Source organism: Nannobrachium achirus (assembly GCF_963921795.1).
Source record: "Nannobrachium achirus genome assembly, chromosome: 11".
NCBI classification, from domain to species: domain Eukaryota; kingdom Metazoa; phylum Chordata; class Actinopteri; order Myctophiformes; family Myctophidae; genus Nannobrachium; species Nannobrachium achirus.
Window position 1 is genome coordinate 14,494,433 of NC_137820.1, and position 17,021 is coordinate 14,511,453.

General features: G+C 42.5%; 1 protein-coding gene across 1 annotated transcript in view; it reads right to left on the reverse strand.

Moving 5' to 3' along the window:
• Positions 1–257: 257 nt before the first annotated feature.
• Positions 258–17,021, reverse strand: part of grm3 (glutamate receptor, metabotropic 3) — a gene marked incomplete at its 3' end in the record, with an annotated part of 54,763 nt that continues 37,999 nt past the window's right edge. The window contains exons 6-11 of the mRNA XM_080736777.1: positions 15,773–15,965; positions 14,544–14,853; positions 13,038–13,231; positions 11,548–11,680; positions 2,025–2,202; positions 258–334 (exon numbers count right to left, since the gene is read on the reverse strand). Of these exons, the coding sequence (XP_080592903.1) occupies positions 258–334; positions 2,025–2,202; positions 11,548–11,680; positions 13,038–13,231; positions 14,544–14,853; positions 15,773–15,965 (1,085 nt within the window). The remainder of the gene's footprint in view (positions 335–2,024; positions 2,203–11,547; positions 11,681–13,037; positions 13,232–14,543; positions 14,854–15,772; positions 15,966–17,021) is intronic.

The following is a 17,021-nucleotide window of genomic DNA, read 5'->3' on the forward strand; positions in this document are numbered from 1 at the left end:
TTGTTTCTCTACTTACAATATGTTCCCCTGTATATGTACATCCATAGAAAATAATTTAATCATAGTTACACACTTTCTACATACGTGAAACGATACAGTTCTAGTCCACGAGAATGGCGTTTGTTTCTGTCCACGCGCGTGTGCGTGCGTGCATCTTCATGTAAGATCGGGAACGATGGTGGAATGGGGGACATGGTTCTTGGACGGACTAACAGTCTTAGACAGTTCAGGTTTGGAGAGCGGGGGAAAGGGTGCGATCACAGGGAGGAGGTGGTCGAGTCGACAATCTCTCTGCCGTTGCACACCGTGGGCACGTAGTGGGCGCTCACAGAAGCTGGCAGACACGGAGGAAAGAGAGAAAGGAAGACAATTCTGACAGGAATCCAACACACTTCAAACATTTGAAAATATTTAGTGCAAGGGACCTCCAATGAAATATCATGTTTACTGTCCGAAACGTTCAAAAATGATTTCTTAAGACTTTTCAAAATGTTCTTAAAATAGAAGTCCACACACGTTGTGAGCTTGTAGATCAGATAATGTCAAATAGGAGAAGTATTAACCCATTTAGGCCTAGAATTATTGAATGCTTTAGCTATTGAACAATAGCAGATATATGGTATGGTATGGTATGTGTTTATTGCTTAGTCCCCAAAGGGAAACACGTTTTGCCACCAGAGCGAATACAAATACACAAAATCAAAGACAACATATAACAAACATACAAATACACAACAAATAACAATAACAGATAACATACAAATTACATGACACCCTCCCAAAACCAAGCTAGCGGTGTACGTTAACGTTAAGGAATCTAACAGCAGCAGGAACAAAGGATTTCTTCATTCGCTCAGTAGATATTGTAGGCATCAAAAACCTGTTGCTAAACTTGCTACGCAGGTCATTAAATACCTTATAGAGAGGATGGCCTTCGAAGGAAAGAATCCAGCTTCCTGTCCAGGTGGACACCAAGATACTTATAGGACTGAACTATTTCTACCTCCTGCCCTTTGATGATGACAGGTGAGATAGGCACCTTCTTTTTACAAAAGTTAACAACAAGCTCTTTGGTCTTTTCTACATTAAGCAGTAAAAAGTTATCATCGCACCAGCGAACAAATAGATCGATTTCCTTTTTATAGGCCCGATCGTCATCCTTGTTGATGAGACCAATTAGAACAGTGTCATCAGAGAATTTCTGCATGTGACACTTTGCCTCACTATGCCTACAATCTGCAGTATAGAGGACAAATAAAAAAGGAGCTAAAACGGTTCCCTGAGGGGCTCCAGTTTTTGTCCAGATAACATCTGATACAGCATCATCTAGCTTAACAAACTGAGGTCGAGGCACTAGATACTTCATGCACCAGGTAATGGTTGAATTATGCAGTTTATACTGCCTCAATTTATTAGCTAGGATATGTGGCTGTATAGTGTTGAAGGCACTAGAAAAATCAAAAAACATGACCCTAACAGAACTGGCAGTTGATTGAAGGTGAGTGTACATGTGATGTAACATAACAATCAGAGCATCATCAACACCTACCCGCTTCCTGTATGCAAATTGCAAGGGGTCTAAATAAGGAGCCACCTGCTCTCTAAGGTGGCCCAACACAACCCTTTCTTCTTCTTTCGTGTATCATCGTCCTTGATGATTGGTTGACAACATTGTATTTCACAAGATTTCTTGTTACTTAGGGGAGGCCATGGGGCTGGCTGAACACTTCATGATGTGGCATACAAGCTCACAGCGCGGCACCGAGTGCTCCAGATAAGTGAAAAGGACCTTTTCTTTGACGATGGCTAGCCATATTGCTGACAAAGGTTTTTCCAAAAAACCTTAGAAGGATTCAAAAGACACTTATAGAATCAAAATTCAAATTTTCACGATTTTCCAAAAATAGCAGATCTACAAGCTCACAGCGAGCTTGTATATCTGCAATTTTTCAATAGTTAAAGCATAAAACAATGATACACAATAATGTGTACCCGCTCCTATAGCCCCCCCAAGTGTGACCTACCATGGGATGCATACGTGGTGTTGGCCCCGCTGACACTGAATCGGTTGATGTTGAGCCTGAGGCTGGTCACGTTCTTCTGGGGCTGGAACATGATGATGTGGACCTTGGGAGCAAACATGCAGCCCAGCACCACGAAGCCACTGAGACTCACTGAGATGCACATGGTGGTGGTTTGAACCTGGAGGACAGGGACCAACGTTTGGGAAAGTCAAGTCATGACACTTCAAACGTCAAACTTAAAAAAAACGAACTTTCATTTGTAAAGCATTAGTTTAGTAAGGGGATTTTATAAGATATTTGACCAATCTGCGAAGTAAATCGTTAGCAAGAAATGTCTTCTCCAAATGTGTTTCTAAAGGTGTGTAATAATATGTACTAAAAGGTTGAAATTCAACTCCCGGGGGAAACGTCATAAACAAACAGATTTGCGTTTGTGTCCCGTTAATTTACTATACAGGAAAAAAATACAAAAAATAAATATGCTTTAAGTAGCATGTGAGGGGTTAAACTAGGGGTTTTTCATGATGCTGAATCCATTGCAAGCATTTGTTTTGCATGAAAAACATTCCTTGGGCTAAAAACGGACCCACAAAACGATGGTTTATTAATGAATCATCACTTTTCATCGTTTTGTAGGGGCCATTTGTATTATTACACACCTTTAGAAACACTTTGGCGAAGACATTTCTTGGTAACGATTTACTTTGCAGATTTTCTTATGTTCCCCTTACTAGTACAGAGAAACTGATCCAATACGACCGTTATGCCTATACATGGGCATGCTACTCCTACTCTGTAAATAATTAGTGTGGTTGCCCCTGCACATACTTGTGATGATACTGAATGTTTTTTATGCTACTTTATATGTTGACGAATTGAATACCTCAATGGAAACAAGTCTGAAAGGACATTTTTTGGCGTCATTCTTTTAGACTAAGATATTGACTGTACTTGTGCTGTTTTACTGTACATTTTTGTCTAATAAAATATTCAATCAATCAATCAATGCCCATATATGGGGCCAACCGACATCGGCGAGGACCTGAGGGCATGATGCATCAAGTGGGAAATCGAATCGATCGGATCAGCGGATCTCCAAAACATCTATACTATAATTTTGCGAATGTCTGAGTGAGTGTCTGTCTGTCTGTCTGTCTGAGTGAGTGTCTGTCTGTCTGTCTGAAACAGCGTTTCTCCTCAGTGGCTGGAGCAATTGATCTGAAATCGCATCACCATTAGCATATGAACACACCTGACATAACTGTGAAGCCCGTTTGTCACTTTCACAAATCGTATGCTGTATTTTCGCATTTTTATGCTGTATCTATATCTATTTAGCCTACAGTACCTTTTGTGACCACACATGTTAAGGGAGGGGCGCTGTTGTTCAGGCTATGCACAATCACACACACACACACACACACACACACACACACACACACACACACGGGGGGGGGGGAGTGTGTGTGTGTGTGCAGGCGGGCGGGCTGGGGGGGGGGGGTGGGGGGTGGGGGGGACAGTATCTCTGTAGCCATTAAACGAAACGGGTTTCTTACATTGATGCTCCTACATCATGCAAGCACCAGTTAAAGTTACTTTCCATCCCTCATATACTGTGTGCACAGTGCACATCCCATAACCCACACACTGCACATCATTTTGGAGCTCATATCTTTGAACGGGTAAGGGCTAGTTTGGATAAATCTGCAAATCCCCATATATGGTGGTGTATGCTGATGTCATCAATATGATGTCATAGACTGGCCTAGACTCCATATTTGGCCGTGCCTGACACATAATTCCATATATGGGCATAAAAGGGACACAGACAGCCAGATACAGATACGGCTACTCAGACACGGGTACAATGGGTATCGCATAACTGCATACATTTCCAACTTGCATTGTTCGCTACTTGCATCGATCCAGAACAGTCCTATAGCCAGGTTAAACTCACGGAAATACAAGTGTTAACTTTTAGTGTTATTATTATTTCAAATGCAAAATTGGTAGCAATTTCTTTGCTGCCAAGGGTGATGCTGATAACAGTACACTTTATATTGATACACTATATTCCCATCGCCCCTTTTGGAGGAAGGGTAATGCGTTATCCATAATACATGATGAATGAAACCCAATGAGAAATACAGTAGATAACAAATACATCTAGACTCCAGCGATTCTCTCATGGGGCTTGTTGAGTGAGAGAATAGCCCTTTATAAAGCAGAGTTTATCAATTATGTGTGTGGATCAATCCAATCACCAGGGACCACAAAGACCACACTTTGTTGTGTCCAGGCAAGGGGCGTCACACCAAATTCTGGGCCCTGGGTACAAGGATTCACTGCGGGGCCCCTGTGCTTTAACTATTGAAGAATAGCAGATCTACAAGCTCGCAGCGCGGCACTTTTGAAAAATCATGAAAATCTTTGAATATTTCAAATCCTTCTGAGGTTTTTTTGAAAAACCTATGTTTCTATGTCAGTGGTGCTCAAACCTTTTCATGTGAAGGACCCCCGAAATGGTATGTATTTGGCCACGGAACCCCATCTCAAAATATTGAGTTCCAGGGACCCCCCCCCCAGAAGCAAAATTTGAGTTACAAATGTTCACTTAACAAATACATATATTCAAAGATTTGCACACATTTTCACGGCTTTTCAAAAATAGCAGATCTACAAGCTCGCAGCGCGGCACTCGGTGCCGCGCTGTGAGCTTGTATATCTGCTATTTTTCAATAGCTAAAGTATAAAATAATTAAGGCCCCTCCACCACCTTGGGCCCTAGTAACTCAGTCCCACTTTCCCGCGCTGTGAGCTTGTATATCTGCTATTTTTCAATAGCTAAAGTATAAAATAATTAAGGCCCCTCCACCACCTTGGGCCCTAGTAACTCAGTCCCACTTTCCTACCCCTTGTGACGCCCCTGGTTGTGTCTCAAAGGCAGTTTTAACTTGGGTTTCAGTGATTTATGGCGATATGCTGTTAATCCATGTGCTGGCTAAACACAAAAAAGGCCATTACAAGCTACTGTAAATAAAATGTTTCCTTCTTGGTATTGACTGCCGGCGTAGACACACCTTTCAAGTTGTCTTTCTATAGCTTACTATGGCTTTATCTAAATCTAAATCAGTGTGGAAATAAAGCAGGGGGGCAGTGACAGGGTGAACCACTTTCAACCTGGAGTCCCTATATTTGTGTGTGTGCGTGTGTGTGTGTGTGTGTGTGTGTGTGTGTGTGTGTGTGTGTGTGTGTGTGTGTGTGTGTGTGTGTGTGTGTGTGTGTCCGTGTGCGTGTATAACAAATAACAATCTTTAAAAAAGCAACCCAACATTGTTTATTTTCTATTGTTGCATTTGCATATACGACATCTCTTGAAACACAAATCCATGAAACAAATAGAGTGAATATCCTACAGTAAACAAGGTCAGTGCTTATTTCTGAGAGAGAGAGAGAGAGAGAGAGAGAGAGAGAGAGAGAGAGAGAGAGAGAGAGAGCGCCGGGGCGTCAATTGGGGGGGAGAATAAAAGTTACTTTTAAATATAAATCCATGAATGTCTCTTATGTCTATCTTTGCTGGTTATTATGTTGTTAAATTACAGTAAAATAACTACAAACTTGTATTCTCCCAAACTTGACAAAATGGTATATTCCCACGTTCCGCAAGTCAGCTGCACAGGTGCAATGCATTATTGTTACAGTTTTTTTCGATTGCTAAAACACATTTTTCAAAACTGTACGTTCTTTTCAAAACTGCACACACAAAACTCCAAACATCAAACACAAATTGCTAAACCCTGGCATCCCTTTGCAAAAGAACTCTTTGCCATCAAATCTCTTAGCATGTTCACAAAATGGAACTCGTGTTTTCATTTGGTAAACACAGCCCTATTTTCACATGACACTCACATACCATTCATTGAATAAACACAACTAAGCCTTTGGCTGAACACTACCAAGCATGTACAGAACACTGAAGAGCAAAATTGAAAACACAATTGTCGAAATGGAACACACTGAATGAATGTCAATTACTCTGGTAAATGAACCAATTCCCTTTTTGTAAAATGACCCAGTGTATGCCCACTTCTCTCATAGACAAACATAAAACAGCACACAAATATGCAGACAAAACATTTTATTGACTGTAGGTCTAAACGTTTACCCCCAAACACTCCAAACAAGCCCACAACGCCTCGCATCGCGAGGCGTTGTGTGCTTGTAGATCGGCTGTTTTCAATAGTTTTGTGCGACAGTCTTGTATGATGTAGCAGGGCTTTGCTTTACCAAAAGACGTACACATTTGAAACTTGGAGATACAAGTTTTCTGCCCGACAGTGACGATATTTTAGTGATTATGTTGCGAGGAAAACGTTGAGATAATAGCCATTTTGGTTAGAACTGACTGAAAATAACTTTGTACTTCAAGTTTAAAATTATACTAAATAATATTTTTTCAAGTGTCCAAATAAATTCCAAATATTATCAAATGATCTCGCGGCACCCCTGGACTGCCGTCGTGGCACCCCTGGACTGCCGTCGTGGCACCCCAGGGTGCCCCATCACCCACTTTGAAAACCCCTGGCCTAGAGTGCCGCATGAAGCCCTGACAGGCCTCAAAGCCCACATCTCCACAAGCCTCCTCCATGGCCTGAAGCAGTGGGACCTGGCTCTGAATTGCTCGCCTGACCCGAAAGTTTAGAGATTTGAATATTTGTGTGTTGTGGATTGATGCTTTGAGATTGTATGTGAGAAGTGTGTGCAAACCTGAAAATTGTGTGTTGTGTTTTGACAACAAGGTGATGTGAAATTGACATCAGAGTGTAAAGAAGTAAAGTCAGAGTCTAATATGATAAGAAAATCTAAAGTAGTAACAAATTGAGTCAAGCGATTGGGGACAGAAGTAAAGGTTGTGAAAATTGTGCCTAATTTATGGGTTTTGTGTTTTAGCAATCGAAAAAAACTGTAATTAACAACCGTTCCAGGCTGCCATATCCAGCCCAAGAAACCATAGAAAGAGGGAAAAAATAAAATGTACTTCTTAAAATAAATGTCTGTTGCTAAGGTATGGCAACATGACTGGTGAGACACCAGTCATGTTGCCATGCCTTAGCTTTTTCTGAACTGACGCCACTGAGAGAGAGAGAGAGAGAGAGAGAGAGAGAGAGAGAGAGAGAGAGAGAGAGAGAGAGAGCGAGAGCGAGAGAGAGAGAGAGAGTGTGTGTGAGTGTGTGTGTGTGTGTGTGTGTGTGTGTGTGTGTGTGTGTGTGTGTGTGTGTGTGTGTGTGTGTGTGTGTGTGTGTGTGTGTGTGTGTGGTTCAGGATTGTCTCTTTTGTGGTGATCAGAGGAACTGCCCTTGCATTTGCAGTCCTCTCTCTCGGGTCCTTTGATACTGTGCATGCGTGCGTGTGCGTCTGTAGTCTCTGTGCACTGTGCAAGCATCTGTTATGTGCACTCCAATGGATGAATGTATAGTATGTCAATCAGTGGCGTTAGTTCAGCAAAAGCTAGGGTATGGCAAAGATGGGAGTCCTCATGGAAAATAGGCATTACATTTTGGATAACACAGTTCTATTGTGAAAATAGCAGATCTACATGCTCACAAAGCATGTAGATCGGCTATTTTCACAATGTCTGAAGAAAAAAAAGACTTTTGTCAGTTTTTTTACACAGGTTTCTACGGTTTCTTGGGCTCAATATGGCAGCCTGGAATGGTTTTTCAAGTGCAGCTAAACTTAGCATGTTAGTAAACGTGCCACAATTAACAATAATGCATTGCACCTGTGCAGCTGACCTGCGGAAGCTGGTAATATACCATTTTGTCAAGATGGGGAGAATACAAGTGTGGAGAATATAATTATAATACCTTGTTAAAGTGACCATTATGTTAAATTTTGCATTTGTAGTTATTTTACTGTAATTTAACATAATAACCAGCGCAGATAGACAAAGAGACATTCATGGATTTATATTTAAAAGTAACTTTTATTTTCCACCCTGGACCCAGGGTATGGCAGCTGCATACCCCTGCCATACCCAATTGACGCCCCTGTAGTATGTGCGCGCATGCCAACATGATTGTGGCGTATGCTTATTTATTCATGGTCTCGTCTTGAATGTATGCGTTGACCCGAGCAAAGAGATGTCCCCTCTATCTAATGCTATGTAGGCATGTGTGCAGGTATCGGTGGTGGATACCTACTCACATGTTTTACTCAAGTAAAAGTATCAACGCTGCAATGTAGAAAGACTCTGTTACAAGCAAAAGTCGGGAATTCAAAATGTACTTGAGCAAAAGTATGAAAGTGTTGTCATGTTCTTAAAGTACCAAAAAAAGGACAAAATGTTTGAAAATAGCAGATCTACAAGCTCGACGACGCATTGTGAGCCTGTAGATCGGCTATTTCCAAACAGCCAAGGTATAAAATAGGGCTAAAGTGGTTCATGGATGTTTCATAATATTATAGTTTATATCTACAAAGTAACTACTAAGTTACTAGTTTTCAAATAATTGTAGTGGAGTAAAAGTACAATATTTGGATCTGAGATATAGTGGAGTTACTTCTAGTAAAAGTATTGGTGATTTGAAATACTCAAGTACACCAAAGTACCTCAAAATTGTATTTAAAGCTATACTATGTAACCTTTTTAATAAAACAAATCTTAAAATTGTCCTAACTATTAAATCGCTAAGGTTTTAGAACACCCACTCCGTTAATTTCAGCCCCAAAAGCCTTTTCTTTTATGTTTTCTACTGAGCCGTGACAGGGGCTGCATTTCCCAGCAAAATTACGTCATCTGCATCATGCAGTATACGTGTCTCCCAGATCATACACTATCGGCCAATCACAGCGCGGATCATACACTGCCGGCCAATCACAGCGCGTCTTGCTGTCTTCTCAGGAAGTAGCTAACAACAGCATTTACTCTGGTGAAGGAGTCCGTAACTCCCGAACGCCTGATCGGAGAGGCATGCGAGACCCCTCTACAGATGCATCTCGGCGAGGCGGACGCGAAAAACGTCCGAAAAAAAGCGACCGCGGTTTGCTATACCGCTACTGACCACTAGTTGAGCAACTTACACAGTATAGCTTTAAGTAAATGTACTTAGTTACTTTACACCACTGGTAGTTATGCATAATGTACCTGTTTGTGTGTGTGTGTTTAAAAGTGTGCTATACATACAGTAGGTAAGATTGACATGGATCAGGTGAAAACTCAGCCCTCTCGCTGTTAAAGCTAGACGTGTGAGCAGTGCAGCACGACAGATCCTGTCTGCATGTCATCACAGCACTGCAGAGTAAGAACCCATGCTAGGAGGATTACAATTTGACTAACAGCGCAAGCATATCTGTGAGCACGTGCACGCGTGTGCGTGCGTGTGTGTGTGTGTGTGTGTAGGCAGGGGTTTTCAAACGTTTTTTTGACTCAGGGCACCCCTGTAAATAACTTTTTCATCCACGGCACCCCTGAATTACACTGTTTAGAATCTTATATCATATTATATACGCTACGTAAATATGAAAATCCTTCTCCCTAAGAAACAGTATGTCACTTTAAAATATCCCTTTCCATCAGAACTGACTGAAAATAACTTTTAACCTCTTGAACCCTTAGCATCCCTAATTCTGGGGGGAATGTTCACCAAAAATAGCCGATCTACAAGCTCACAACGCGCCACGTTGTGAAGCGTTGTGAAGCGTTGTGAAGCGTTGTGACGCGTTGTGAGCTTAGATCGGCTATTTTTGGTGAAGACAGTTGGGGTAGATGGAAAAAGACCTCCTCAAGTACAGTTCAAATCAGGTCAAATCTAAGTGGTTAAGATATTTCCAAATATTTTCAAATTATTCTGGCATCATGGCACCCTAGGGTGCCACGGCACCCACTTTGGGAGACCCTGGTGTAAGGACATATCAAAATATCATGCATCTACAGTCAGAATGTACAAACATTCCCGTGTTATTTCATCCATGTTCCATCTCTGTGATAACCAAGACATATTTACATCTTTGACTGCTTATACACCGGGGGCCAGTTGCACCACCAGAACGTAAGTTCTGCCCTAAGTTAGGGAGTAAAGTCCTTACTAGAGGCTTAGTAACTACTAGTTAGTTTGTAACTAAGTGAGTTACTAACAGGTGTTGCACCACTACTTCTTAAGGCATAACGTAACTAGTAATGTGTAGACTGTTCCTAAAGTAATGTATAGTCGCATACAATGACGTCATAGCTCCCGAATCCAATGAAAACAAACTGTTTCTAGTAAGGAAATAAAGCTTGTATCGTCTTTTGTCAACAGACAGAGAGCCCCGTCTCTCCACTGGCATGCGCAGTACAGTACACAAGTCACTGATATGCGTGCACAGGGCGAGCGCATCCCTGGGCAGCGCACTGCCCTGCAAACGGATTGTATCCCCCGTTGTGAAGTAACGCAGAGCAACGCATATTTGGAGACACAGGGGAAGAGAGCGCACCGTTCAATTCGCTGTTGTGCTGTATATGCAGTGGTGGAAAAGTACTCAAATGAATTAAAAAAGTATCAATCCTGCAATATAGAAATACTCTATTAATAGCAGACACATTGTGAGCTTGTAGATCGGCTATTTTCAAATGGCCGAAATGTATATAGGGCTTAATGTATGTTTTAAACAGTCGTTTCATTGTTGAATTAATTAAATAGCCGATATAATGCTGTCTGCCACGTTAGTAGTGAAGTTGCTCTACTCTCCCATAGAGATAGGTTACTTAGTAAAGACTTAGTGCTGCCCAAGGGGTGGTGTAAATATTTAGTTGTTACTTAGAGATACGTAAGAACTAATTTGTGTGGTGCAACACCTGACATTTTAGTAATGCGTAAGTCTTGACTTAGAAGCCATTTACGTTACAACTAGGCTACGTTATAACTTAGTAACAGCTGGTGCAACCCCGCCCTGATGTTGTTGTGGTTGATGACGAGTCCAGGCAAGTGTCTGTATTAGAGATGGCATGCACCTTTGACCTTAGCCTTGAGGAAGCCTTTATGACCAAGGTCATTAATACCAACCTCTGCTAAATACCATCTCAGAGCTGGGTTATAGGTGCAGACTATTTGTTTTTATATTTGGCAGCCTAAGGCTAAGACATACCCATAGACTGGTCATTAGGGTTTCAACAACTTGGGATGCCCAAAAAGGAGGCAAAAAAGCTAGCAAAGTATTGTGCTGTGTGTCTGCCATAATTGGCAGCCGCCACATAATGCGGAGACGCTGTTACTTATACCGTTAGATTACTGAGTGACATGCCTATTGTATCATGAAAACGTATGCCATGATTGTTTGTGAATGTATTCTTGCTGCACCAATAATATTTGTGTCCCTGTATGTTTCTTACGTGGACATAAATAAATGGTTAAAATGTGTGTGTGTGTGTGTGTGTGTGTGTGTGTGTGTGTGTGTGCGTGTGTGTGTGTGTGTGTGTGTGTGTGTGTGTGTGTGTGTGTGTGTGTGTGTGTGTGTGCGTGCGTGAGTGTGTGTGAGACCTTACTCTGTAGTCACTAGATGTGACATAAAAGATGGGGAGAAAGGCCAGCCAGATGATACAGGTGGTGTACATGGTGAATCCAATGAACTTGGCCTCGTTGAAGTTCTCCGGGCACTTCCTGGTCTTGAACGCATACCTAAAATCATAGACAATCAAAACTTATATAGACAAATAAAGGCTGGCAAGTCAGTGGCAAGTGAACTATGGACCCTCTGACCTTATGATATGCTTTCCTACTTCTTTTGTATTAAAATTACAAGTTCAGTTTTGGAGGATGTAGGATGGGGTGTTTTGAAATTCTCTCTTACAGAAAACAGTGCTCTATACCAGTGTGGTTCTCAACCAGTGGGTCGGGACCCCCAGGGACCCCCAATGTTATAATGAGATACATAAAGTGGTTCCTGTGTAAATAAGCCGTAAAGTTTTTTTTTTTTTTAGGATCTCCTTTTAGTTGACCTTGTACCAGTGATTTGTGCTGTTATGAAACAGTACTTTTTCCTATAGGCAAAATTCTAAAATTCTTCAATCAGTCTTCTTCAATCAATGGCAACACATCTTTCCAAATGTATGGTTTCACAGCCTAATATATATCAATTTGGGTGTCCTTGACGCGTTATTTGGAAACGCACATGAGTTCTGGGCAAACCCCGCCCATGCAATGGAAGCTTTTGATTGGCTGAAATGGAGCTAGGGAGCGCTCCTTTGTGTTCGTTTGGACCGCGCGGAGGTGCGACCACCTAAACCTAACCCTAACTCTAACTCTAACCCTAACCCTAACCTCAGTAAAACTATGCCTAAACCTAACCCTAACCCTAACCCTAACCTTAACCTCAGTAAAACTATGCCTAACTCTAACCCTAACCCTAACCTCACTGAAACTAACGCTGGTGAGTAACTAACCTGCCGACGGGCGTGAAAACAAACGGCTCCGCCCAGAACTCATGTGCGATTCCAAATCAGGCCCCCCGCGGACCCCAATTTTATAATGAGATACATAAAGTGGTTCCTGTGTAAATAAGCCGTAAAGCTTACTAGGATCTCCTTTTAGTTGACCTTGTACCAGTGATTTGTGCTGTTATGAAACAGTACTTTTTCCTATAGGCAAAATTCTAAAATTCTTCAATCAGTCTTCAATCAATGGCAACAAATCTTTCCAAATGTATGGTTTCACAGCCTAATATATCGTCTCTGTCGGGCAGAAACCTTGTATCTCCAAGTTTCAAATTTGTAAATTTTTTCGCAAAGTAAAGCATTGCTTCATCAGACAAGGCCGTCGCACTAAAGTAGTGAAAACAGCCGATCTACAAGCACACAACGCCTCGCGGTGCGAGGCGTTGTGTGCTTGTAGATCTGCTATTTTCACTAGTTTAGTTCATTTTTAAAACGATAACAAAACGAACGGTCTTGGACATACAAGGTTTCCACCCGACAAACGACGATATATCAATTTGGGTGTCCTTGACGTGAGAACGTTTGAGAAAACCCTGACTTACACGGTACACAGGATGACCAGGAGCACATCGTAGCTGAGCGACAGCAGCATGCTGGAGTCCCGTACGTTGCACTTGAGGATGACCGTCTGCCGTCTCTCTGGCAGCGTGAAGCGCCGCGTTCCAGGAACCTCCAGCAGCAGCCACACGGACACCATCACCAGCTGCACCGAGATAAGACTCAGACAGATAAACACCTGGAGAGAGAGAGAGAGGAGCCAGAGAACCAGGGATTGAGAGGTGAGCAGAAGGGGAGAGGCGAGGAAGGGTGTGCGAGTCGTTAAAGATGTTCCATAACTCCCATTCACTCTCCTTACGGTGACGGTCGTTCCAGGGACGTGCAGAGAATGTTAAAGGTGATACACCATGAAATTTCACTTTTCCTATTTTAAAACCTTTTTTTGGGGTCCCACTAGCACCTTCTATCCTCACAAAGTCCCATTTCTGACCGTTGTGTCTTTCTCTGGTTTTGAGAAGGCGAAGGTTAAAAGTATCCCACGGGTTCTCAAAACAGGCTGTCCAGATTTGCTGCCGATTGTGACGTCATCTGCCGATTGTGACGTCATCATAAAAAAATAAATGAAAAAAAAAACAACGTTTTTTTCAACAAAAAAAATCTTTTTTTTCAAAAAAATGTTTTTTTTCAAAAGGATTTTGGGGGGGTGGCGCAGTTCAGGCCAAAGGTGGTACTGCAGCTGAAATGCTCTGAGAGCCATTCAAAAATGAGAGAGGCTCTCTATTCAGGAGTGGTAATTTAGCCTCAAACCTTTTGAAAAACGTTTTTGGGACATAAACAATATGACATAAATACTTTTTAAATGCATCGTGTATCACCTTTAAGAGAGGCATGGGCTGACATTTCTAAAAGGGCCTTTTAGCGGAAATGTCGAAAATAGCAGACCTCCAAGCTCACAACGCGCCGTGCTGCGAGCTTGGAGGTCGGCTATTTTCGGTGCGTGATACCACACTGAACTAAATCGAATCAATACTGGAGATGTGGCGTACGGCATGGATGTCTACACAGAGAGGGCAATTCTTTCAAGATGCTGCATTCAAGTTCAGGAGAGATTGGAAAAGGCAATTCTCTTGAATGCTGCCTTCAGGTATGTCATTTGCATTTCTTTCACCATAGTAAAAACTGCATTCATGGTCTGGAGAGGGCACTTTTTACAGATGGATAAAAGGGCAGGGGCTCGAGCCCCCTTTTAATGTCTATGTGTGCACGTGCCTGAGTCATTCTGTAGGTACGTCTCTCTGTCTGTCTGTCCATCCATCCATGAATCCTTTAATTGATCCATTGATTAACTTGGTCCACGGATCCACACTATCTGCAAATTGACCGAACCATCCATTCATCAATCGGTCTGACTATCAGTGCCCCCACACACATGCTTGCAAACAATGCATACAACATCCAGGTACCATCCATCCATCCACCCGTCACCCTCCCATCCGTCCATCTCAAGCACAGCTACAGTGTAGCAGACTGACAAGCTTGACTGTGCACACCTGAGAGGAGGGGCTGATGAAGCGTGGACGCGTGACTCCGCCTCCGTCTTTCACCCCGCTGAAGATCCTGGCGATCCGATTGGTCTTGGTGAGCAGGGCAGAGTAGCAGACGGCGAACGAGGTGCCCAGGCCGAGGCGCCGCAGGGCACAGATAGCGGGCGAGGGCTTGGCCAGGAAGAGGAAGGTCATGGCGTAGGACAGGAAGACCCCCAGCAGCAGGAAGTAGCACAGTTCCCTGCCCGAGGCTTTAACCAGGGGCGTGCTGTTGTGACGCACAAACACCCAGAACACCAGGCCTGTACACAGGAACCTGGGGATAGGGGTACCCATAGAGGAGAAAAAACGTCTATCAAAATATAGGAAATACGCGAAACTGTATTATCATTCTTTTTATTACTTTATGATAATATTACTATTGACTATTATGCTACACAATACAATGGGCCATATTTTCGTCCATGCTGAACCCTAAAATCCCTAAACCTCTTTGCCTTTTTTTACTATTTTGAAAAACATTTGAAAATACTTCAAATAGCTTGTAGTACAGATTACACTGTGACATGAGCTTCTCTGAAAACGGTCTGAAACAGTCTGAAGCTCATGTCACAGTGTAATCTGCCCCTCGCCCCCCAACAACAGCTGACCAGTACAGTAAGAAGCCATACAGTCAGGCTATACAGACAATTAATTTGATTGGATTATAATTACACATCCCCACAATGACATCATAAAAATATTAACTTGTTTTTTTAAGATGATTCTTAAAGTGACAGTAACCCTTTAGGTGACAGGCCCCCTTCAAAATGTTTTTCAAAATAGTAAAAAAAAGGCAAGGAAGTTTAGGGGATTAGGGCAGAGGTCTTCAACAGGGGGTCTGGGACCCCTAGGGAGTCCTCAGAGTTACTACAGGGGTTCCTCCAGGCTCCAAATCTTTGTGTGATAGAAACTTTTTTCTGCTTTTCTATATTAACCACTTGAACCCTAGCGCCCATATTCTGGGAACTTTAGCCAAAAATAGCCAATCTACAAGCTCACAGCGCCTCATCTCTCCCTCAACTAAGGGGTCCTTGGTCTGAAGACACCTGGTGTAGGGTTTAGCTTGGCGAAAATAGGGCCCTATATGTCCATTTGGTTAAAATGGACATATACTACTGTACACTGGCAAGGACCTTAACCTAGAATCGTCCTCATCACTCTATCCGCAGATTCCGCACGCACGCTCATCTCACCCCACACAGGCGATGGTGATTGGTCCAATGGCCCAGGCGTCCTCCCACATGATGTAGTCCTCGGGGAGGTCGTAGCAGGACGAAGGGTCCTCCTCACTGGGCCACTGACCCGGGGCACAGGGTGCGCAGGTGAACTCATCAGCCAGGTACTCGTGCGGCTCACAGGCTGTGCAGATCCAGCAGCAGTACTCACCTGGAATGTGGCCACATAAAAAAACAAAAATGTCAGATTCTGCTTTGCAAAGTGGCGCTGTATGCATTGAACATGCAGGGCCATTAATCAATTCATTTCAGTCTGCTTCCAACAATTCGTGCTCCATGGGTGGACTGGACTAGCCTTCTATCACGAGCAGATTTCTGCTGACTTTTCTATGCAGGCAATGAAAAGGGACAGTGGGCTATAGGCGCTTAGGGAGGAGGGATGATATGCAAAACGAGTCTGCAGACAGGAGCTGGACTCAAGGAGGGTATGAACAAGGAGAGGACATACTATATGTTCTACAGCAGTTGTTCACAACCTTTTCAGGCCGCAACCCCCCATTAATAATCATATTTGAACAGGGGACCCCCCCACCCTGACAAGCACCAAGAGTTGAGGCATTACATTTTGTATAACATGGTTCTATTGTGAAAGGGCAATTTCTGCCTCTAATATTTGACAATTTGGCTAATGTTTAATTTGCCATTTTAGAGGTATTAAAATGTAACTTTAGAAATGTGAATATACCCTCTATACACTTCCAACTTTATGTTGGTTTGCTTACCGTTGGTTTGCAACCTTCCATTGACTTCTATGCATTCCAGCTGCAGTGCTTAGAACCATAGACAGGAAACCTGCCAGCTGGAATTGCCAGACTATAAGACAGCGACATTTATTATGTCCTTTCCATATTGGTGTTGTCTTTACTATGAACCCAGGATGCTGATGTTGATGTGGTCCAGTGTTGTTTTTGACAGCAAATTTTGATTTAGTTTTAGTCATAGTCTTTTGAATAAAATGTAAATTTGTTTTAGTCATAATTTAGTCACCTAAAAAGTATTAGTTTTAGTCTAATTTTGGTCGACTAAATACCATAAGATTTTAGGCGACTAAATCTGCAGTTGATTTAGTCGACTAAAATATATTTTGGCAGGCCTTGATGGCATCGTAATGACTGATTTTACACTTGGTTTTGTACTGAAAATAGCAGATCTACAAGCTCACAACGCGTCGCAGCGCGACGCGTTGTGAGCTTATAGATCGGCTATT